Genomic DNA, 25,959 nt, shown 5'->3' on the forward strand with positions numbered 1-25,959 from the left:
ACACTCACTGTTCATTTTATACACTAACAGGCGGACCGCGGTCCGGATCCGGACCCAGAAGCTGTGTCATATGGACCCGGACCTACAGCCAAAACAAAGTTCTGATTTAAAACCTGACGGGGTGCTTCTATTTTAACCGGCACAGCTTTTGTAGTCTTTTCGGTAGTGGTTTAGTGAATGCGGAAACGCACAAACCAATTGCATGCCCGTTCCCACGTGACACCTCTCAGCCAATCAAGTCTGTGCATTCCAGGAGGTAAACATTGCGACTCTACAGTGCAGACAGATGAGAGAGTTAGGGGCAAGTTACACATGAAAAGACGGTAGAAAGAAAAATAAAGATGTAGAGAAATAAAGGGGAAGATAAAGACGACTGCGCCGGAGAAAGTTGAGAAAAAGACAGGTGAGACAGAAAGGGAAAGAAAAATAAGGAACAAATGGCGCTCTCCAAAAAAAGAAAAGTAGACAGTGAAAATAAAGCATTTAATCCGGAATGGAGAGACTCATTTCTGTTCTTACTTCCCACTGGGAGCACTACATTTTTTTATTTTCTCTTATTTTGAAATGCAGCCTGACTTTTATTTAGTAAATGAGATAACATAGTCATTCATATATGTTTAGTTACATGTTATGTAACAATAAATATTGTCAAAAAGTTTTTGAATTGTACTGAATTCATTTGATTTGAGGGCAGATTTGAGGTCATGCAAGTGAGGTGAATTGGAGACACTAAATTACTCAATTGTCCATGACTGTGTTCGATATAATCGTGTGAACTGATGAATCTTGTGTAATGAGTAACGTTCCTGTCATGAGTGTAACCAAAGTGTAAAACATGACATTAAAATCCTAATAAACAAACAAACATTTGAGTTGCCAGTCAGGTGATGATTATATGCAGATGTTGATACAACTACTAGGCTACTTAAATATATATTACACTAAATATGTAGGCATTATGATTTTCCGGACCTTTGCTTCAAGAAATGTTCTCTAACTGGACCTCTTTAAATTTTAGTTAAATACTCCTGCTATAGTCCATCTACTGTATTTCTCTGCATACCTTTTTAACCTGCTTTCACCCTGTTCTTCAATGGTCAGGACCACCACAGAGCAGGTATTATTTGGGTGGTGGATCATTCTCAGTACTGCAGTGACACTGACATGGTGGTGGTGTGTTAGTGTGTGTTGTGCTGGTATAAATGGATCAGACACAGCAGCGCTGCTGGAGTTTTAAGTACCGTGTCCACTCACTGTCCACTCTATTAGACACTCCTACTTAGTTGGTCCACCTTGTAGATGTAAAGTAAGAGGGAGGATCGATCATCTATTGCTGCTGTTTGAGTTGGTCATCTTCTAGACCTTCATCGGTGGTCAATTGGACGCTGCCCACAGGGTGCTGTTGGCTGGATATTTTTGGTTGGTGGAATATTCTCAGTCCAGCAGTGACAGTGAGGTGTTTAAAAACTCTTATCCACTCATACCAGTACAACACACACTAAAACACCACCACCATGTCAGTGTCACTGCAGTGCTGAGAATGATCCACCACCCAAATCATTGAAGAACAGCATGAAAGCAGGCTAACAAAGCATGCAGAGAAACAGATGGACTACAGTCAGTAATTGTAGAACAACAAAGTGCTTCTATATGGTAAGTGGAGCTGATAAAATGGACAGGAGGTGGTCATAATGTTATTGCTTAGTAGACTCATGGCACCACTCAGATCAAAACAAGCCAACTGAAGTGCTAAGCATTACTATTTTCCTCAGTCCCAGACTTCTAATTCCTCCTTTCTAATTTTTAGCTAAGAACTTTCACCAGTTCCCCAATGCCCTGTTTCCTCCGTACGTTCTCTCGCGGCGCCGCACACTTCTGCACCCAGTCGAGCAGCGCTGAGCAGACTGCTTTCCAGATTGCTGTCTAATTAAATGTTCCACAGATCCCACTCGGTAACAACTGCAAGCATACGAATGAACCCGCATTCCCTCAAGAACAACCTGGATCAGCCCAACAAAATTAATATTTGAAAACTTTCGTGTCAAAAGTGGCAGATTTATGCCGCGCGCGTGTCAACAGCTTGCTCGCGGGGACCGCGCTCAGCTAATGGCGGGTCACGAGTCTGCCTGTGACGGATGAGAACCATGAACCACGCAGCATATCTGTGAGTCTCAGGGATGTTCTCCAAACACGTGAAATACGAATTAACGTCAAGTGATACTGCTGCATTACTGCTGAGATTTGGGGATCCAGGGTTCGAATCTCAGTGGTGTCTGCAATCAAGCCAGTCCAATGCCGAAAGCGCCAACAATGGACACGTGAGCATCGGAACTGGACCACAGAGCAATGGAAGAAGGTGGCCTGGTCTGATGAATCACGTTTTCTTTTACATCACATGGATGGCCGGGTACGTGATGCTTTGGGCAACGTTCTGCTGGGAAACCTTGGGTCCTGCCATCCATGTGGATGCTACTTTGACACGTACCACCTACCTAAGCACTGTTGCAGACCATGTACACCCTTTTGTGGGAACAGTGTTCCCTGATGGCTGTGGCATCTTTCAGCAGGATAATGCGTGCTGGTATGAGTGGATTAGACACAGGATGGTCATCTTCTAGGGGGTCAATAGGACGCTGCCTACGGGGTGCTGTTGGCTGGATATTTTTGGTTGGTGGACTATTCTCAGTCCAGCAGTGACAGTGAGGTGTTCAAAAACTCCATCAGTGCTGCTGTGTCTTATCCACTCATACCAGCACAACACACACTAACACACCACCACCATGTTCTGCTGGGAAACCTTGGGTCCTGCCATCCATGTGAATCTTACTTGGACACGTACCACCTACCTAAGCATTGTTGCAGACCATGTACACCCTTTCATGGGAACGGTATTCCCTGATGGCTGTGGCATCTTTCAGCAGGATAATGCGCCCTGGAATGGTTTGAGGAGCACAAGAACGAGTTTGAGGTGTTGACTTGGCCACCAAACTGCCTAGATCTCAAGCCAATTGAGCATCTGTGGGATGTGCTGGACAAACAAGTCCAATCCATGGAGGCCCCACCTCACAACTTACAGGAGTTAAAGGAAGATACCACAGCACACCTTCACAAACAGTGACTGGAAATGAGACCACATGTCAGGACATGAGAGAGAGAGAAGTCAGACCTACTTCTACGATGGCTCCACCGGGCTGCCTTAGGAAGTGTCTGTAGCGATGCCGCAGGCCACTCAGGTACAGCGTGTAGATGGACACATGGGTACTCGTCTCTCCCACAGGGGGTTCGCACCCTCCAGACGTCTCCTCCGTCCAGATATAATCGTACACCGCCACCTGGTGAGACAGCCCAGATTAATAGAATCCACCCTAAACATGAAAGCACGATCAAACAGACAGAGACTGACAAGTTGGACAGAGAGAAGAACCTGGTACACCAAGAAAGGGCGGCAATCGGAGCAAGAAGTCACCGTCGTCAACTCTTCCACCCGACGTTGTTATGTCTATAAGCGGAGATCGTAAGCCTGTACTACACACATGCCAGTAAGTCTGACAAAGGGCGGAGATGAGCAGGGTTTTAGTGCCGCATACCTGCGCAAATGCTCTCTTCGACGCAATTACCTTCTATACCTGTGACAACAGTTCAGCGTTTTTCAGACCAATCAAATCCTAAACCTCTTGACACTAATCCGCTTTAATTTAACCATTCTTTTTTTTTTTTCATCCTCACTGATGATCCGAGCCCGCTGAGGCAAGAATGCGAGGGATCGGGTTGCCAAATTACTCCACAGATTTTGACCCTGGCACGACACAAGCACACCCACAGCCCCAGAGAAAAGTCTCTAATCCAATTTTAACAGAGCAAAAAAGAGAGACAAATTAAATAATTAAATAAATAAAATTATATATAAATATATGACATGCTTACCCTTATTAACTCATTTTATTATAGCTAATTTTAATACTACACAGGATTACCCAAATCCAAATAATATTACAAAATTGCACCATATTAAGTCTAATAAGGTCAATTTAAGGTAGGGGTGTGTATAAAGCTCCACTTAACATATAGGAGCACTTTGTAGTTCTACAATTACTGACTGTAGTTCATCTATTTTTCTGCATGCTTTGTTCGCCCCCTTTCATGCTGTTCTTCAATGGTCAGGACTCTCCCAGGACGACTACAGAGCAGGTATTATTTAGGTGGTGGATCATTCTCAGCACTGCAGTGACACTGAAATGGTGGTGGTGTGTTAGAGTGTGTTGTGCTGGTATGAGTGGATCAGACACAGCAATGCTGCTGGAGTTTTTAAATACCGTTTCCACTCACTGTCCACTCTATTAGACACTCCTACCTAGTTGGTCCACCTTGTAGATGTAAAGTCAGAGACGATCCCGCTCATCTATTGCTGCTGTTTGAGTTGGTCATCTTGTAGACCTTCATCAGAGGTCACAGGACGCTGCCCACGGGATGCTGTTGGCTGGATATGTTTTTGGTTGGTGGACTATTTTCAGTCCAGCAGGGACAGTGAGGTGTTTAAAAACTCCAGCAGCACTGCTGTGTCTGATCCACTCATACCAGCACAACACACACTAACACACCACCACCATGTCAGTGTCACTGCAGTACTGACAATGATCCACCACCTAATTAATACCTGCTCTGTGGTGATTCTGTGGGGGTCCTGACCATTGAAGAACAGTATACATATATATATATATACAGTGTATCACAAAAGTGAGTACACCCCTCACATTTCTGCAAATATTTCATTATATCTTTTCATGGGACAACACTATAGACATGAAACTTGGATATAACTTACAGTAGTCAGTGTACAACTTGTATAGCAGTGTAGATTTACTGTCTTCTGAAAATAACTCAACACACAGCCATTAATGTCTAAATAGCTGGCAACATAAGTGAGTACACCCCACAGTGAACATGTCCAAATTGTGCCCAAATGTGTCGTTGTCCCTCCCTGGTGTCATGTGTCAAGGTCCCAGGTGTAAATGGGGAGCAGGGCTGTTAAATTTGGTGTTTTGGGTACAATTCTCTCATACTGGCCACTGGATATTCAACATGGCACCTCATGGCAAAGAACTCTCTGAGGATGTGAGAAATAGAATTGTTGCTCTCCACAAAGATGGCCTGGGCTATAAGAAGATTGCTAACACCCTGAAACTGAGCTACAGCATGGTGGCCAAGGTCATACAGCGGTTTTCCAGGACAGGTTCCACTCGGAACAGGCTTCGCCAGGGTCGACCAAAGAAGTTGAGTCCACGTGTTCGGCGTCATATCCAGAGGTTGGCTTTAAAAAATAGACACATGAGTGCTGCCAGCATTGCTGCAGAGGTTGAAGACGTGGGAGGTCAGCCTGTCAGTGCTCAGACCATACGCCGCACACTGCATCAACTCGGTCTGCATGGTCGTCATCCCAGAAGGAAGCTGACGCACAAGAAAGCCCGCAAACAGTTTGCTGAAGACAAGCAGTCCAAGAACATGGATTACTGGAATGCCCTGTGGTCTGACGAGACCAAGATGAACTTGTTTGGCTCAGATGGTGTCCAGCATGTGTGGCGGCGCCCTGGTGAGAAGTACCAAGACAACTGTATCTTGCCTACAGTCAAGCATGGTGGTGGTAGCATCATGGTCTTGGGCTGCATGAGTGTTGCTGGCACTGGGAAGCTGCAGTTCATTGAGGGAAACATGAATTCCAACATGTACTGTGACCTTCTGAAACAGAGCATGATCCCCTCCCTTCGAAAACTGGGCCTCATGGCAGTTTTCCAACAGGATAACGACCCCAAACACAACCTCCAAGATGACAACTGCCTTGCTGAGGAAGCTGAAGGTAAAGGTGATGGACTAAACCCAATTGAGCACCTGTGGCGCATCCTCAAGTGGAAGGTGGAGGAGTTCAAGGTGTCTAACATCCACCAGCTCCGTGATGCCATCATGGAGGAGTGGAAGAGGATTCCAGTAGCAACCTATGCAGCTCTGGTGAATTCCATGCCCAGGAGGGTTAAGGCAGTGCTGGATAATAATGGTGGTCACACAAAATATTGACACTTTGGGCACAATTTGGACATGTTCACTGTGGGGTGTACTCACTTATGTTGCCAGCCATTTAGACATTAATGGCTGTGTGTTGAGTTATTTTCAGAAGACAGTAAATCTACACTGCTATACATGCTGTACACTGACTACTCTAAGTTATATCCAAGTTTTATTTCTATAGTGTTGTCCCATGAAAAGATATAATAAAATATTTGCAGAAATGTGAGGGGTGTACTCACTTTTGTGATACACTGTATATATGTATATATAGTGCAATGTACCATCAAGCTCTAATAGAAGGACAGGGAGCAAGCCAAGTGTATATCAAGTATATTAGTCTGAGGCGTAGACGCCTTATACATTGCTTACACATAATGTAATGCCAGTTCCAACACACACTGTATATGATGCCCAACCCACAATGCCTGATGCCCATGGTTATGTTGGAGAAAAGTCTATAATGATATGAATCATCTGGAGAAAAAATTATGTCCAGCTTTTACGTCTCTGATCTTCTAACAGCTTCTGAATATACATTGACCTTTACATTTGGAAATTTAGCAGATGCTTTTATCTAAAGTAACGTACAGCTGTGACTAAACACAATCCAAATGACTGAAAACTGAAAGTCTTTCTCAAGGGTTCAACAAGGACAGTTTTGTGTCTTTAAATATTGACATTTCCATCACTATTATTAAATGATTAAACATTGTTAAACCGCTATGGAAAGTTCCAAAGAACTCACACTGCAAAGAAAATCTCCACCTTCCTAATCCCTTCTTTAGGAATGCGTCAGCATCTCATCACAAACCAGTCAGTACATTCAGAGACGGATTAAAGCTGTTCCAAAGGTAAAGAGTGACCCTACGCCCTATTAGGTCTTTAAACAGAACAGCTCCAGTTATGCTCTCCTTAACTCCCAGCAATAAATAGCTAAGGCATCTTTGAGTTGAAGTGTGTATTATTTGAATATATGATTTAACAGTGTATTATTATTATTATTATTATTATTATTATTATTATTATTATTATTATTATTATTATATTTCTTAAGTTCTGAAAAAAAATACATTTTATTATTATTATTATTATTATTATTATTATTATTATTATTATTAGTAGTAGTAGTAGTAGTATTTATTTATTTACCTATTTATTTAAATTCTGGAAGCAATTAAAATTAAAATTTTATTATTATTATTATTATAATTATTATAATTATTATTTTTATTATTGCTATTATTACTATTATTGTAATTTATTTAAATTCTTAAAGCAATTTAAGTTGTAATTATTATTTATTCATTTATTTACTTATTTATTTCAATTCTGAAAGCAATATAAATTGTATTGATTGTATTATTATTATTATTATTATTATTATTATTATTATTATTATTGATATTATTGTAAATAATTTAAATTCTGGAAGCAATTTAAGTTTAAATTATTATTTATTTTTTTATTTATTTAATTTTCTATTTATTTATTTGTTTCAATTCTGAAAGCAATTTAAATTGTAATTATTTAATTATTATTATTATTTACTTATTTATTTATTTATTTATTTATTTTATTTATTTACTTAAATTCTGGAAGCAATTTCAATTATTATTATTATTATTAGTATTATTATTATGTACTTTGTACTTGTGTATTTATTTCTTTAATTATCTATTCATTTATTTATTTATTTCAATTCTGAAAGCAATTTGAATTGTAATTATTTAATTATTATTATTATTATTATTTACTTATTTCTTTTTTTTTTATTTACTTAAATTCTGGAATCAATTTCAATAATTATTATTATTTATTTATTTATTTATTTTCATTTATTTATTTTTGCTAGCTATTATAACCCTCTTTTATAATATTTATTTTCCTGCTCCCATTATTTTTTTTCTGGTTGCATCAGGGTACACTTTTTAGACGTACATTGTTCTTAGGAACTCAAGGTGACCCCTAAAATGGCTAGGTAATTACACTAGGGGAAAAAAAGTTGTTCATTGTGTATTATGGCCATTCTTGTCAGTAACTGAAACATTGCTTTAATTTCATGTTACAATTTTTCTTGCTGCTTAAGTGTCTTGCCTACACAAGCTACTATGGCTAGAAGCGTAGAGAAATTACCGAAACATAATTAGACACCTCTTAAGTACAGAAAGCCCTAAGAGAAAGCTCACATTGTGAACCATTAGAGACGACTTGGAAAGCCATCAAAGCAAAATTACCAAGAAAATTAGAAACATCACTGTTTCTTTGTCTCTTACTGCCTGGACGGTCTATTCTGTAGCAGAACTCAGCGCTTTTCCACCAAAAGAACTCTGGTTCTTGAACCGGTTCTGTTCAGGCTTCTTCTTTTGGTGTTTTTTTTAGAGAACCGGCCTGCGTTTCCACCGGTTTTTGGAAGCCAAGCATGTGTCATCAACAGTGGGCATTGTAAAGAGTAGTAACAAGGTGGCGGGGTGTGTAGATCACCAGTGAGGATTTGGGCTGATGTTACAGATGTTGAACTGAACGCTGAACCGGTTCAAAATCAAGAAAGGAGTTTGTTCAATGTCGGTGGAAAAGGGGTAGTATGGACCCTTAAATACAGGGTCCATCAGAAGGATCGTGTACAGTTCTCAACCTGTGGGGCGAGGACCTGTCCAGGGGGATGTGATGTTACAAGATTTTTTTACAACCCCAAATCAGAAAAAGTTGGGACAGTATGGAAAATGCAAATAATAATAATAAAAAAAAAACAGTTTCTTACATTTACTTTGACTTTTATTTGATTGCAGACAGGATGAAGCTGAGATATTTCATGTTTTATCTGCTCAACTTCATTTTATTTATTAATAAACATCCATTCCTGCATTTCAGACCTGCAATACATTCCAAAAAAGTTGGGACAGTAAAGCATTTACCACTTTGTAATGTTGCCATTCCTTTTCACCACACTTAAAAGACATTTTGGCACCGAGGAGACCAAGTGATTTAGTGTTTCAGCTTTTATTTTGTCTCATTCTTCCTGCAAACACGTCTTAAGATGTGCAACAGTACGGGGTCGTCGTTGTCGCATTTTTCGTTTCCAAATTCTCCACACATTCTCTGTTGGGGACAGGTCAGGACTGCAGGCAGGCCAGTCCAGTACCCGTAACCTCTTCTTCCGCAGCCATGCCTTTGTAATGTGTGCAGCATGTGGTTTTGCATTGTCTTGTTGACAAATGCTTTCCTGCATTAATGCTGCCATCACAGAAGTGTAAATGACCTTTGCCGAGGGCACTGACATGAACCCATACCATGACAGACCCTGACTTTTGGACTTGTTGCTAATAACAGTCTGGATGGACCTTTCTGTCTTTGGTCCGGAGCACATTGCGTCCATTTGTTTCCAAAAACGACCTGGAATGCTGATTCATCTGACCACAATACACATTTCCACAGTGTGATGGTCCATCCCAGATGCCTCCGAGCCCAGAGAAGTCGACGCCGCTTCTGGACATGGTTAAATTCCTGAAATTCCTTCTGATTCCTTGAATCGTTTAATGATATTATATACTGTAGATGGAGAAATATGCAAATCCCTTCATCTTTCTTTGAGGTTTATTGTTTTTAAACATTTTAATCATTTTCTCACACATTTGTTGACAAACTGGAGATCCTCTGATCATCTTTGCTCATCAAATACTCTTGTACCAAACCATGAAGACATCACCTGTTTCGAATCACATCATTATTTAGTTTTTCACCTCATTACAAGCCCTAAATTGCCCCCGTCCCAACTTTTTGGAATGTGTTGCAGACCTGAAATGCAGGAATAAAGGTTTAATGAAAATAAAATGAAGTTGAGCAGATAAAACATGAAATATCTCAGGTTCATCCTGTCTGCAATGAAATAAAAGTTAAAGTAAATGTAGGGAACACTGAAATCCAGGTCGTTCACAAGCTTGTCTTGCAATTGTAGACCAATCTACAAGGTCTTGCATTGTCCAACCCTCGTTCATGTCTGTATATTATGCAATACCTTCTCAATTCTCTGTAACAGGGGAATTCTTGAACCCATTGTTGTTGGTTTAGTGCTAATCTGCATATATATTTCAACACACATCCACTATATTATGGAAATATTGCTTATTATGTCTCATTTCGGGCAGGTTTTTCCACACGTTGCGTCATAATTCATCATAAATCAGTGTAATCAGGAGTCACCGGGTGTCATCCTGGCTTGCACTGTATCTGTGTGTGTTCCCTCCACCATTGTCCCAGCGCTGGCGCTAAGTGACAGATTTAGACTCGAAGCCTGGGTGTTCTAGAGAGCCCATCTGTGGATTAAGCAGATAGCATTCAAGTGAGCTAACCTAATTCCAGCCAATCTAGCCTGAATTTATTGAGGACGTCTGTACACAGGGATCTGATAGAGCCCGTATCAGTCCCTTTATTTGCATCAAGAGAGACAGCAAGTGCTTCTTTGGGGTCCATAACCATCAAACCAAGTCTCTAAGCCGGACATAAATTCTGCATTTTGTGCAGACGTTACTGCAAATGTACAGACAGGCCGGGATCCAGGAAGTTGAATAATAATAATACAAAGAGGGAAAAAAAAGCGTCCGACGCTCAACCCTTCACAAAACGAGTCTGTGCCTGCTCTGAGCCAAATGAGATTACATGTTTCCAGATTTGTAAAAATGGATATACGAAATTTGATAAGCGTCGCGCTCAAGTGTAAGTGTCTCCTATATTGAATAGATTCTTAATGCACAGGCTGAAAGACTGGCGGACGTGGAAAAAAAGCTGCTTCGTAATAGAGTCGTAATTGTGCTGGGCGAGGGTCAAATGAAGTCGGCGTGGCTTGTAAAATACGCTGTTAAAGGGGAGCGGGTTTTATACAAATATTGTTTAGTGCTACAGAATAGAGAAGTGCAAATAAAATTGCAGTCAGTCGAGATAAAAATATGGACACTTATTTATTCATTTATATTTTCAGCATTTAGCAGACACTCTGACTTACAGTACTGTGACAGTTTATGGCAAGTGATTGAGGGTTAACAAACAGCAGCAAACTGGCAGTGGTGATGCTTGAACCCACAACATTCTGATTACTAGTCCAGTACCTTAATCAATAGGCTACAACTGCCAGTGCAATGATGCAAAACTGATGAAACTCTGTTGTTAAATTTTTTATCTATCTATCTTTCTGTCTGTCTGTCTGTCTGTCTGTCTGTCTGTCTGTCTGTCTGTCTGTCTGTCTGTCTGTCTATCTATCTATCATCTATCCATCTATTCATTCATTTATTTATTTATCTATTTATTTAGTTAAATAATATTCTATAGAAAGTACTGTAAGTGCACGTTATTGCTTAGTAAAGAGATTAGTTTTTAATTGTCTTTTGAAGACAGTGAGACTCAGATGTACGATGAATTTATTATTATTATTATTATTATTATTATTTTTATTATTATTATTATTATTATCATCATTTTTATTATTATTATTATCAATATTATTATTATTATTATTTTATTATTATTATCATCGTTATTATTATTATTATTATCATTATTATTGTTATTATAATAATAATAGTTATTATTAATATTACTGTTATTATAATAGTAATTATTATTATCATTATAATTATTATTATTATTGTTATTATCATTATTATTATTGTTATTATTTTATTATTATTATTATTATCATTGTTATAATTATGATTATTATCATTATTATTATTATTGTTATAATTATTATTATTATTGTTATTATCATTATTATTATTATTAATATTATTATTATTATTAATAATTGTTACTATTATTATTATTATTATTAATTATAATAATATTATTATTATTATTATTATCATTATTATTATTATTATTGTTGTTCTTATTTTTATTGTTATTGTTATTATTATCATTATTATTATCGTTATTATTATATTTTATATATTTAATTATTTATGTTTTATTTTTATTTTATTTTTATTTTATTTTTATTTTTTGCAAACTAGGCTGTATTCTTTTAAAATCAAGTTTTATTAAAATCAAGTATATTCAAATTGTACAAACATTGACCTTTCCTGTTGATGCCATTTACCAGTCAAACATTTTGATCCAGTACATTGGAACGCCAACTGCAAGTCAGGCCCTATTAACTAGCTTCTACTGTATAACCCGAAATGTAGGACATCATACTCCAAAAAGGAGTGCATGACAGTGGGTAGTCAGGATAGTGTCTAAACCACAAAATGTATTTATTTATTAGTATTTTAATGTCATGTTTTAACCACTCTGGTTACATTCATGACAGGTCAGGTTACACAAGATTCATCAGTTCAAGTCATGGACAATTTTGTATCTCCAATTCACCTCACTTGCATGTCTTTGGACTGTGGGAGGAAACTGGAGCTTGACCCTGACCACTCCTCCTTGGGATCGAACCCAGGACCTTCTTGCTGTGAGGCAACAGTGCTACCCACCGAGCCACTGTGCCACCCTAATCACAAAATTACAACTTCATATATAATTGTGAAGCAACTGACCACATTTAGAGTCGACTTGTGATACTTTAGTACAAAAAGCATGAAATTCATCTTGCCTAATCTTCCAAATGAAAGGGTGGTGAGCTGACCACTCAGAGTCGTATGTTGTTTTTGGTTTTGGCATGATGACGGCATGAACGGTTCTTAAAACTAGCATTTTAGGGCTGGACGTTCCTCAATAAAGTGGTGGACATCCTTAATGAAAGTGGTGGCTTTGAACTAGGGCTGGCTTGATACCACTTTTTTAATGTCTGACACCAATACCGATACTGCAAATTGAGTATCTGCCGATACCGATACCAATCCGATACCATCATGTCTCCTCTCAAACAACTAAGCAGAAATAAAACATGTCTCAATGCACCATGGTTAAACTAGCATGTTACATTTTTAGATTATTAAACCCTGCTTGATTTTGAAGAGGACATCTGTGGCTAAACAGGAAACGGTGTGGTTTGTTTTATTTAATAACACTAATGGATTAATGGTTGAGGATGTGAGAGATCTCCAAGCCAGGACAAGATAGGTTTTCATTATCTCAGGTGAGCGATTTATCATTTATAAAGCAAATTTTATTGTGTTTAAACAGTGTTTTTAGATGTGGCAGTAGTAGATGATTTTTTAAAATGCTAAAAGTTTAAGTAGATCAGTGTGTTTTAATTTCTGAATGGCTGTTGCGGATGAGTTGTAGATCAGTGGCACATGTTAATGACGTCATCAAGATGCACCTTGTTACGGCAGTTGCCGAGTGAGCTGGCACTAATTGGCGCTCTGTTGGAACGTATTTTTGTGTGGTATTTGCTTTACACAGAAACAATGACTGTATTTACATTAAGTGTTATTTACATTAAGCAACAGTATCGGAACGGATAACAAGTTTTTTTTCTTCCGATATCCGAGCCAATATCAGACCGATACCAATACAGAGTATCAGATCGGTGCCAGCCCTACTTTGAACCAATGAAACACAAGTCATTTCTTTTGACATGTTTGTAAGCCAATGGCAGGCAAATTCATTATGATCACAACAAGCATCTGGTAGCTTCCAAATGAGCCTGTCCAGGCATTGTACTGGAGTGCAAACAGGCAGATGAAAAAACACTAAATGTCCACCCTAAAACTGGACGTACATACATCTAGTCTCCTAGCAAAGAAATGTTTTTGTGGCGGTAAAATACACTAGCACACCAGAGCTGGGTTTTCGAATACATCGTATCGAATCTCATCTCTGCCATCCGGCTGGGCTGGGCGGCTGCATGAACAATGATTGGCTGTTGTTCACAGGGTTAGGGGCAAGTCGGATCATGGGTTCTCATAACTGATGCAGTTACAACCCCTGCTGGCTGAGGAATAATGCTCTCCGTGCACAGTGCTGATCGGTATATATGAACTCGACTCATGCAGGTGAAAAATGCAGTCTGTACTGAGCACGTGTCGGAGGGGGCGTGTGTCAGTTGAGAAGCGTGTTCAGTCAGAGGTGGAGGGTTGAATCAGTGGAGGATGCAATCAGGGTTATTGGACACCGATTGTTTAATAACACCCATTTATATACTGTATATATATATAATTTTTTTTTCTTTTTTAAAAAAAATTCTTTATGCATTTTCTCCCCTTTTTCTCCCTTTTAGCGCGTCCAATTGCATCATGCTTCCTCTCCACCAATGCCGATCCCTCCTCTGACTGAGGAGAACGAAGCTAACCCACGCCCCCTCCGACTCGTGTGCAGCATGCCGTATGCATTTTATCACCTGCACTTTGACGAGTGCAGCTCAGCGTTGTGTACGGAGAGACACACCCTGAGAGCACTCTTTTCCCATCTCTGTGCAGGCGCCATAAATCAGCCAGCAGAGGTCGTAATTGCACCAGTCATGGTAGAGAGACCCATCCGGCTTAGTCCCGCCCATATCTGAACAACAGGCCAGTCGTTGTTCATGTGGCCACTCAGCCTCAGCCGGTAGGCAGAGCTGAGATTTGATACGATGTATTCGAGATCCCAGTTCTGGTTCCAGCGTGCGTTTTTACCGCTGCGCCACCTGAGCGGCCAGTAACACCCATTTTTGAGATGTGATTAATTATCTGAGGCTGACATACCGTTAGGTATTGTTATAAGCCCGGCAAAGTCCTTTAACACTGCATCACCCTGTTTACTGCTGTCTACTACTGTTCCGATTTAGAAAACTGGGTTGTAATGTTCCACATTCGACTTTTATTAATGTCAAATAGCAGAAAATGTTGAGAACCTTGACCTTTCCTGCCGATGCCATCGACCGAGCGAGTGAAAGAGAGAGGAAAAAGGAAAATAAAGAGCAGCGGCGCCAGGCCATCCTTCAGGATAAGAAACGAGTGTCGTTCCGTGGGCCTAAACAAAGCTTTGCATCATCCTACTCTGAGCGATTCCAAATAAGATAGCGCCATCATTACAGAGCCTACTCATCTGCGGCTCTCCCTTTTTAGCCTAATTTTACCTTCCATCTGCGTGCTCGTCGGGCTAATTAAATCTTTTCCTTCTCTTTCTCGCCGCTGCTCTCTCTCTAGTCATCGGGATGACAAATAACGCGATGCAATTTTGGCACATTATTATGTATGAAATGTGAGGAATAATGTATTCCAGTCGGCTGAATATCTCTAGACTTGCGTGTAATGAGCAAGACAGTCGGTTCAACCGTGTGTGTAAGCGTGTGTACGTCCATGTGTAGGTGTGTGTGTGTGTACAGTCCGTTACCTATGACATTCTCCCTCATTTGGCGAGTTTATCCCCAATAATCGAGACATAAAGCCGCCCACGTTCTTCGTTATCGCCTTTGATGAGCATCGCGCGGATGGCGCCGTACGAGAGGTCGCCGTGCCGTACCGTGCCGCACCGCACCTGCTGGAACTTCTGGGCTCCCGGTTCTGTCCCGCTTGGCTTTAATTTACAGTGGGGAAAAATAATTAGAATCTCAGTTTTGCGAAGAGTGGAGTGAAAATGTAAACAATGCTTCCCTGCGGGCGAGTGCTTTATCACACTGACAGGTGCATTTGAATGAGTCTGCGCGTGAGCGTGTGTGGCGGACAGCCCGGGTTATTTATGTGGTAGTGGCACATGGCAAGTCTGGTACAGTTTGATATGATAGAGCGCGGCGCCGGGGAAAAAGAAGGCTTGTCGATCTGAGGAAGCTGATGGAGAGACGGGCAGAGCCAACAGGGGCCAGAGGGGGGCCACCGAATGCATACGTTCAGGGTTACAAATGGAAATACCCATAATGACTGGCAGGAACACACAGATTGCGCTTATGCATAATAGATACGTGCAGACCAAACACACACTCACACAATCACAACCTCCTAAATACAGGAGGGTCTAAGCTTGAACATCCTGCCATACACACAGGGTGGCACAGCTATGCTAGCCAGGACTGGGTGACCTTCCAGTGGCAATATACAGTATAGTCACATGTTGTCTTCACACCAGCCTCACCAGCCAGTCCAAACAGTCTCCCAATCCATCACATGGCATCTCACACTCAATGACTCATTTACTCATACCTAGGGGAAATCTAGAGCATCCACGTCACCCAAACAACAGTTCTGAGAAGTAGGAGAAAACCAGAGTGCATAAAGTACACCAACATTGACACTAGGATTGAAACCTACACTACATGCTGAGCCACCATGACACTCTTGTTTATGTAATCATCACAACAATGCTTTACTGGCCACAGCTGCATTCCTCTACACATGTGATCAAAAGCATGTGGGCACCTGACAGTGAACTTGTTGTACAGTCATTAATATGGGGTTTTTTTTTCTAAATAAATAAAATAAAATAAAATAAAATAAAATAAGATAAAATAAAATAATAAAATAAAATAAAATAAAATAAAATAAAATAAAATAAAATAAAATAAAATAAAATAAAATAAAATAAAATAAAATAAACAAACAAATAAATAATAATAATATTTTCCCTATTTTTTCACATTATTTCCACATTGTTTTGCAATTTCCGATTTCAATTTTTTTCTTTGTTTTTTACATTATTTCATTTTTTTTCCTATTTTTTAACATTGTTTAAATTTTTTTCCATTTTTTTTTTTTTTTATATTTTTAAATTTTTTTTCACAAATTAACATTAGAGCTCACCTTGTACATAAGGGCACCATTATGCTACAACAGCAAATGCCTTTTCTTTACAGTAAAGCACAGAACAGAGGGCGGCAAAATTTTGGGCTGTTTTGATGCTTTAGGGCACCATAAATAAATAAATAAACAAGTAGATAGACGTGTATGTATGTAGATAGACAGACAGACAGACAGACAGACAGACAGACAGACACAGATAGATAGATAGATAGATAGATAGATAGATAGATAGATAGATAGATAGATAGACAGACAGACAGACAGACAGACAGACAGACAGACAGACAGACAGACAGACAGACAGACAGACACAGATGGATGGATGGATAGTTATCTATTATATACAGAGCAGTCATTAAATGTACTACAATTAATACTATAGTTCTGTTAGAATATACACTAAACACATATACACACTATACACACAAACACTCACATGACAGGTTTATAATATGTCAGTGTTATGACAAAGTTTACATTAAATGTATGAAAAGGGTGCTGCATTTCTTATATTAATATATAATTTCTCCTATTTTTGAGCTTATCCATATTTTTTTTACTTATATATGCAAACAACTCATATCATAACTGAGCTATACTCGCTACATCTAGGTTTTCGAGAAACCATTAATCAAGAGGATTGCATCTCTTTCATAGCCTATGTTTAATAAAGAATGATTCATTTCATGATTTTAATGAATGTATGTATTCTGATTTTGTATGTATTTATCATGAAGAAGACTCTAATCAGACCCTGTTTCCATGCACAGATAACCCTCATGTTTCCACGTTAGAATGGAAATAAGCTATTGTTATTATAGACTTGCAAAAGACAAAGCAGTCAGTTTATGCAATCAAATTTGGATACATTAAACCTTGCTTTTCTGCATTAATCCACAGGGTCTGTGTCTGGCCTGCTAATCAAGCAAACGTGACAAGTAACTGATTTATAAGAACCAATCACCATTGTTTAGCAGCTCGGATTGCGATGTAGATGAACTTAAAAAACAGCTCTTAGATCTCATTTACAGAAACAACAAGTTAACCAGACATCCTAATATTGCAAACATACAGTAAAGTTATAAAAATAGATGTAAAAATAATGTAGAGAGGGAAAGAAAATGAAGGGCAGTGCCAGACTTAGCATCTGATTTAAGGATCATCTTATCAACGCATCTGCATAATTCCCTGTTACTAATCTGCTTTTATAACTTCCCAAAGAAGCCCATTTAATCCACAAACAACTCCATAAAGCAAACCTCTACTCTGTAGTATGGATCAGTGATGCCTGGAAGAGATACTTTCTTAAAGCTTTGTTTATTTAAAGAGGTTAAGTGCTAAATGCTTTAAAATCACAGTTATTTAAACACAGTTTTAAAAGTCTTTTCACCCTCCTGCCTGCTAATGTAGGGAAAATAATAATAATAATAATAATAATAATAATAATAATAATAATATACAATTCCATTTATGATCAAAGTAAACAAATGTAAAAAGAAGGCTTACTAATCTGTCTGTTTTCCTAATTTATTTATTTATTTATTTATTTAGTTATGATATTGTTATTATTTTTTTAATATTATTATAGTATGTTGTACAATAATAATAATAATAATAATAATAATAATAATAATAATAATTATTATTATTATTATTATTATTATTATTATTATTATTATTATACAATTCCAGTTATGATCAAAGTAATTGTTATTATGAATTATTATTATTATTATTATTATTATGTTAAAATATGTTGAAGATAACAACAGATTGATGGATGGATGGATGAATGGATGGATGGTAGATATTAAGATAGGTAGGTTGGTAGGGGAATGTGTAGGTAGGTGGATGGATGGATGGATGGATGGATGGATGGTAGGTATTTAGATAGGTAGGCTGGTAGAGGTAGGTAGATGTGTAGGTAGGTGGATGGATGGACAGACGAACGGATGGATGGTAGGTATTTAGATAGGTAGGTTGAAAGGGGAATGTGTAGGTAGGTAGATGGATGGATGAAAGGATGGATGGATGGATTTTTTTTATAACTTTTAAAAGACTATATACCACTAAGTACACTAAGTGCATTTACATTTTATATCATATTATCAATAATGACATTTATTTAACTATTTAAGTGATCCTTGCAACTGAAGTCTTTACTGAATGTATATATTAAGCAGTGATAGCTCATACAGATAAATATTTTCAGTGATTTACCTTAGCAGTCTAGAACTTCATTGAAAAAGTCAACTGTTGCTATTAAATTTAAAGGCTTTATTCAGTATACACATTGCAGACAGACTTTTCATTTAATCTCATTCTAATATGTTGCTCGCCAAGTCAGCTGTCAAAACAAATGCAGCTGGAAGCAGCGAAATTGGGTCCACATGTTTAAACTCTCATAGATCCTGAACCCCCTCCTTCTTTCATAATCTAGAACAGAGGGAACAAATTGGGCTGTCGACAGATGAGGAAACATTCTTTAATGTTTAACATTTTTAGGATCTGATCTATTTCTGTCTGTCCATCATTTATCCATCCATCCATACACCCACCCAACTACCTGTCTAAACACCTACCTATCTATACTACTTATCTATCTACAATCCATCCATCCATCCATCCACCTACACATCTCCCTACTAACCTACCTATCTAAATACCATCCATCCATCCACCCAACTACCTGTCTAAACACCTACCTATCTATACTACTTATCTATCTACAATCCATCCATCCATCCATCCACCTACACATCTCCCTACTAACCTACCTATCTAAATACCATCCATCCATCCTCCTACACATTCCTCTACCAGCCTACCCATCTAAATACCTACCTACCTACCTACCTACCTACCATCCATCCATCATCCTACACAATCCCCAACCAACCTACCTATCTAAATACCATCCATCCATCCATCCATCCATCCATCCATCCATCCATCCATCCATCCATCCATCCATCCATCTATCTATCTATCTATCTATCTATCTATCTATCTATCTATCTATCCATTCATCCATTCAGCTACCTACCTACACAAATCCCCCAACCAACCTACCTATCTAAATACCATCCATTCATCCATGCATCCACCTTTACATTCCTCTACCACCTTACCTTTCTAAAGACCATCCATCTATCTATCTTCCAGCCATTCATACATCCATCCATCCATTCATCCATCCATCCAGCTACCTACCTACACATTCCCCTACCAACCTACCTATCTAAATACCATCCATCCATCCATTCATCCATCCACCTTCACATTCCTCTACCACCTTACCTTTCTAAATACCATCCATCCATCCATCCATCCATCCATCCAGCTGGCACCAGTGGCTACGTGCTCAACCAAAACCCTTATATATACTAGTAGAATTAGTATTTATTCATTTTATATATAAACAAATGATGGCTATGTTTATAGACTAAACATACAAAACAAAGGCATGACGACTCTTCAGACATAAAAGAGGCTAACCCAATGACTGCAACATGGCCTCTATAGCACTAACAGAGCCAGACAGGGATCTCATGTTGGTTGCGGGGAATTTCTCGCTCTTCCCCCCTCGCTTCACCCTCCCCACTTCCTTAAGCATTGTGCGGCTACGGAACTTTCACACATTGCTGCCCAGCAGAAGTCATTGACCTTTTCTCCACGGCGAGCCCACCCCTCTCCCAGTCACATCTCATATTGAGCTGTGTGCATGAGGGCTGCGTAGCCTCGGGCCTGCTAGCCCTGGCGCAGCACTGTCCACTAATAGCGTCCTGTAATTGAAGAAGTGGCTCTTAGACATAATGCAAGCAAGCAGTTTTCGGAAGAGGACTTTGCAGGGTGCAGGTGCCTCGCCGTGACCCCGGCCGCATGGGTCAACCCCTCCCTGCTTCTCCTTTGTTGTGTTTGTGTTCATGTTTTGGGTTTACTTTCAGGGAGTCCTGATTTCATTGTTGGCCCACGGGGGCCACCGGAGCCACTGGTCATGCACGGCTGGTCAGCAGGTGAGAATTAGGGAATGAATTTGAGCTAATGGATTCATGAGCTGTGTCGACTGCTTCTCATTTTACTGTATTGTTGGTTAAACAAAATACAAAGGCTATGAGATATGAGAGTGTAGCTTCATGTAAACAGGATACTATGAAATGTTGAATGAAAATCAGGTTGCATTTCTTGATGCAGCGGCGGACTGAGTAAAATGACAATGGTTTTCCAAAGTACTCACCATCCCATATGGCTATATTTATCCATCTGACGGTGCCAAAACAGCCATGACCCATCGAGGCATGGACTCCACTAGACCCCTGAAGGTGTGCTTAGGTATCTGGCACCAAGATGTTAGCAGCTTTTAACTCCTTTAAGTTGTGAGGTGGGGCCTCCATGGATCAGACTTGTTTGTCCAGCACATCCTACAGATACTCGATTGGATTGAGATCTGGGGAATTTGGACGCCAAGTGAACACCTCAACCTCAATGTTGTTCTCCTCAAACCATTCCTGAAGCATTTTTGCTTTGTGGCAGGGAGCATCATCCTGCTGAAAGAGGCCACAGCCATCAGGGAATCCATCCATGAAAGGGTGTACATGGTCTGCAACAATGCTTAGGTAGGTGGTACGTGTCAGAGTAACATCCACATGGATGGCAAGACCCAAGGTTTCCAAGCAGAACGTTGCCCAAAGCATCACACTGCCTCCGCCGGCTTGCCTTCTTCCCATAGTGCATCCTGGTGCCATGTGTTCCCCAGGTAAGCGACGCACACGCACCCGGCCATCCACGTGATCCTGAGGAATCAAACATGATTCCTCAGACCAGGCCACCTTCTTCCATTGCTCCGTGGTCCAGTTCCATGCTTACGTCCCCATTGTTGGCGCTTTTGGAGGTGGACAGGGGTCAGCATGGGCACCCTGAGTGGTCTGTGGCTATGCAGTCCCATATGCAACAAACTGTGATGCTCTGTGTATTCTGACTCCTTTCTATCAGAACCAGCATTAACGTCTTCAGCAATTTGAGCTACAGTAGCTCGTCTGTTGGATCGAACCACACGGGCCAGCCTTTGCTCGACGGTTTACCACTGTTCCTTACTGGGACCACTTTTGATAGATACTGACCACTGCAGACCAGGAATAACCCACAAGAGCTGCAGTTTTGGAGATGCTCTGACCCAGTCATCTAGCCATCACAATTTAGCCCAGGTCAAACTCGCTCAAGTCCTTATGCTGCCTAAATTATCCCACCTCTAACAGGTGCCGTGATGAAGAGATAATCAGTGTTATTCACTTCACCTGTCAGTGGTCATAATGTTTCTCCAGATTCCAAGTTTCTCCAGATTCCCTGAATCTTTTTACCACAGTATGCACAGTAGATGGTGAAAAGGTTACTTTACTTTATTGTAAATACTTAATGTAAATACTTAATGTAAATACTTAAATGTAAATACTTTACATTTACTTTATTGATGTCATAATAAAACGTGTAAACATGGCTAGTGACTAAAGTCTATCTCGACAAGCTACAGTGTAACAGTATATAAAAGCAGTAGTTTATAGTTATGAAGTCATGTGATCACAGCAAAGATCTTGTCTTATAAAATGAGACAAAAAAGAACGAAAAAAAAACCAGTCTGCTTGTCATTAAGCCTCCAATCTGCAGTCTGCGTCTCATGACAGCCCCCCCCCCACCCCTTATGCCCACCCCCCCCCGATCCGTTGTTTTGCAAAGCACCTTCGGTGTTCCCTAAATTTTGCCTGTGGATACACATTAAGTAGAGGCGGGAAGACAAACGCCGTGGCTTTGTTTGAATCTTGATGCGATTTTAGTTGCGAAAACATCTCGGGGGCTATCAGCGGCCATTAGCACAATCAATGTCACCGCGGAAGTTTCTGGAGAATAACAGCAAAGATTAGAGTCGCGCGCCGAGCCGCTCCGTCACTGTCAAGACGCGCGGTGACAAAACAGTTTGCGTTACCTGCTCGAACGCGGCGGGCATTAGTACCTCCCTCCCAGGTACAGTAATCAAGAGGGCGACAGCAGACAATTAATGAGGTCCATCTGCACCGATGCTTATGCATAATTAATGCCCTCATTACACACGCTATGATTTTAGGTGCCACTTCGTTCTCTTGCTCATTCGTTCTGTCGGTGATCAGCAGCTGTACGCTGATGCGCTACAACAAAAATGAAGAAGGTACAGGGTACGTTAAGTTGCCTTACTTCATTCACACCGGGATTTTACCTTCATCAGTAAAACGGCTTCTGCAGTGTTTCAATATGTTAAGATAAATACACACAAACACACACACACTCACTGAGAGCTTATCTGGAACGTACATGCATTTTTCTAGCTTTGTGATAATACAATTACTGACTGTAGACCCCATCATGGTAAAGAGACTAAGATTCCCTGTTCACTGTTGGTATGAGTGCATCAGGTGAAGCAGTGTTGTTTGGGAACACAACCTGTTAGCCCTCATTATACTGTATATGTGTACATATGGGTATACATATATACACTGATCAGCCATAACATTAAAACCACCTCTTGTTTCTACACTCACTGTCCATTTTTTCAGCTCCACTTACCACATAGAAGCACTTTGAAATTCTACAATTACTGACTGTAGTCCATATGTTTCTTCATGCTGTTCTTCAATGGTCAGGACCCCCACAGAACCACAACAGAGCAGGGATTATTTAGGTAGTGGATCATTCTCAGCACTGCACTGACACTGACATGGTGGTGGTGTGTTAGTGTGTGTTGTGCTGGTATGAGTGGATCAGACACAGCAGCGCTGCTGGAGATTTTAAATACCGTGTCCACTCACTGTCCACTCTATTAGACACTCCTACCTACTTGGTTCACCTTGCAGATGTAAAGTCAGAGACGATCGCTCATCTATTGCTGCTGTTTGAGTTGGTCATCTTCTAGACCTTCATCAGTGGTCACAGAACGTTGCCCACAGGGCGCTGTCGGCTGGATATTTTTGGTTGGTGGACTATTCTCAGTCCAGCAGTGACAGTGAGGTGTTTAAAACTTCAGCAGCGCTGCTGTGTCTGATCCACTCATACCAGCACAACACACACTAACACACCACCACCATATGTCAGTGTCACTGCAGTGCTGAGAATGATCCACCACCTAAATAATACCTGCTCTGTTGTGGTCTTGTGGGGGTCCTGACCATTGAAGAACAGCATGAAGAAATAGATGGACTACAGTCAGTAATTGTAGAACTACAAAGTGCTTCTATATGGTAAGTGGAGCTGATAAAATGGACAGTGAGTGTAGAAACAAGGAGGTGGTTTTAATGTTATGGCTGATCTGTGTATATAATACTGCATTAATAAATTCAGGTGTTTAATTTAGTCTTATTACTACAGGTGTGTATAATCATACATCTAGTCATGAGGTCTACCTTTACAAATATTGTGAAAGAATAAGTCGTTCTAAAGAGCTCTATAAAGCAAGAGACTGTATTATGATGCCACTGTTACAACAAATTTCTTCTCTCCTAGATATTCCACGATCAACTGTGAGTGGTATTATTGAAAACTGAGAGTGTTTAGGAACCACAACTTCTCATAAAAGACCACATAAAGTTACAGTCCACAATTAGCACTGTATTGGCAGGACAAAATCCAGTCCATGAAGTCTAAGGAACTGTTTATGGAGTTCCACAAGCAATTTTTGTCAAGGCAAAGATCAGGCCAAGAATATAAAATAGTAGGCATAATCATTGTAAAAAAGAAACCCTGTCACAACCTGTAAAACTCATTTTTACTTTGGATTTAGTGTAAATTGAAAAGAAATATGTAAGTTATATTAATTCAAAAACAATTCCATGATAAAATAGTGTTTTAAAAAAAAAAGCTACACCTACATCATACAGTTCAATTTTGAGAATATATTGTTTGTAATCTGGTTTATTAAGGTTTTAAAATCGTATTATTATTATTATTATTATTATTATTATTATTATTTTTATTATCATTATTACTGTCATTATTGTTATTATTATCATTATTACTGTCATTATTATTATTATTATTATTATTATTATTATTATTATTGTTATTATTGGGTGGCACGGTGGCTTAGTGGGTAAGAAGGTCCTGGGTTTGATCCCCGGGTGGGGCGGTCCGGGTCCTTTCTGTGCAGATTTTGCATGTTCTCCCCGTGTCCGCGTGGGTTTCCTCCGGTTACTCCGGTTTCCTCCCACAGTCCAAAAACATGCAACTAGGCTAATTGGAGACTCTGAATTGTCATATATGCACCTAGCCGCTAAATGCACGAACCAGTGCATTGTAGTGCTGGTCCCAAGCCCGGATAAATAGGGAGGGTTGTGTCAGAAAGGGCATCCGGCGTAAAAAATTGTGCCAAATCAATGCGGGTCATGATCCGCCAAGAGCCGACCCAGCAACCGAACGGGACAAAGGCCGAGGAACAACAACAACAACAAATATTTTATTATTATTATTATTATTATTATTATTATTATTATTATTATTATTATTATTATTATTTCATTTATTTTTTGTTTGTTTTGCCTAATGTTACATTTAAATTATAAGTTTTCTAAACCCATAAAATGTAGTGAACTTCTCCAGCATCCTGTAGTGTGGTTTATTTGCTAGTATTGTAATTCATCTGTCCTCTGCTCTTTGCTAATGACGGTCTCACAGCCTCGCGTTATTAAAACTGTGCCTCTCTCCTATATTAATTGGGTTCATAATAAGGAACACGTTGGATCCACTGTTTAATTGCTGAAGCACATTCGGAATACAGTTTCTGAAATGTATTTTTAATGAAATCCACTACATCCTGACCTAATCATATCAACCTTCTCCTATCTAATTAGGGATGCAAAAATCATTAGAGTTGCAAAATATTAGTTTCGGACGAGTCTCGCTGCTCCCTCCCTTTTCCGCATACGTTTCGTCGTTGAGGTGACGATAAATAGTTAATGAGATATAAATGACATCAAAATTTGCATGTAGGGAAATGAGTTTAATATGGATATGTATTTGCTGAGTTAGGTAAGTGACCCCTTTTTGCAGGGAGAACTTGCTGTAAAAAAATTATGAAATAATGGCCCGGGCCGTCTTATTTAAATGAAAAATCGCCTGGCTGAATAATGTTAAAAATTGTGAAATGCAATAACCCTAAATTTTCATCAGGCTGGCAAAGGGGTTTAATGTGTTATCGTTTTATCAGTTCAATAAAGGGAAATTAGGAGGC

General features: G+C 39.5%; 1 protein-coding gene across 1 annotated transcript in view; it reads right to left on the reverse strand.

Moving 5' to 3' along the window:
- The window catches only part of ofcc1 (orofacial cleft 1 candidate 1), an 84,757-nt gene that overhangs the window by 5,925 nt on the left and 52,873 nt on the right, over window positions 1-25,959 (reverse strand). The window contains exon 9 of the mRNA XM_062985204.1: window positions 3,171-3,332. Within this exon, the coding sequence (XP_062841274.1) occupies window positions 3,171-3,332 (162 nt within the window). The remainder of the gene's footprint in view (window positions 1-3,170; window positions 3,333-25,959) is intronic.

Source organism: Trichomycterus rosablanca, chromosome 23 (genome assembly GCF_030014385.1).
Source record: "Trichomycterus rosablanca isolate fTriRos1 chromosome 23, fTriRos1.hap1, whole genome shotgun sequence".
In the NCBI taxonomy this organism is placed as follows: Eukaryota; Metazoa; Chordata; class Actinopteri; order Siluriformes; family Trichomycteridae; genus Trichomycterus; species Trichomycterus rosablanca.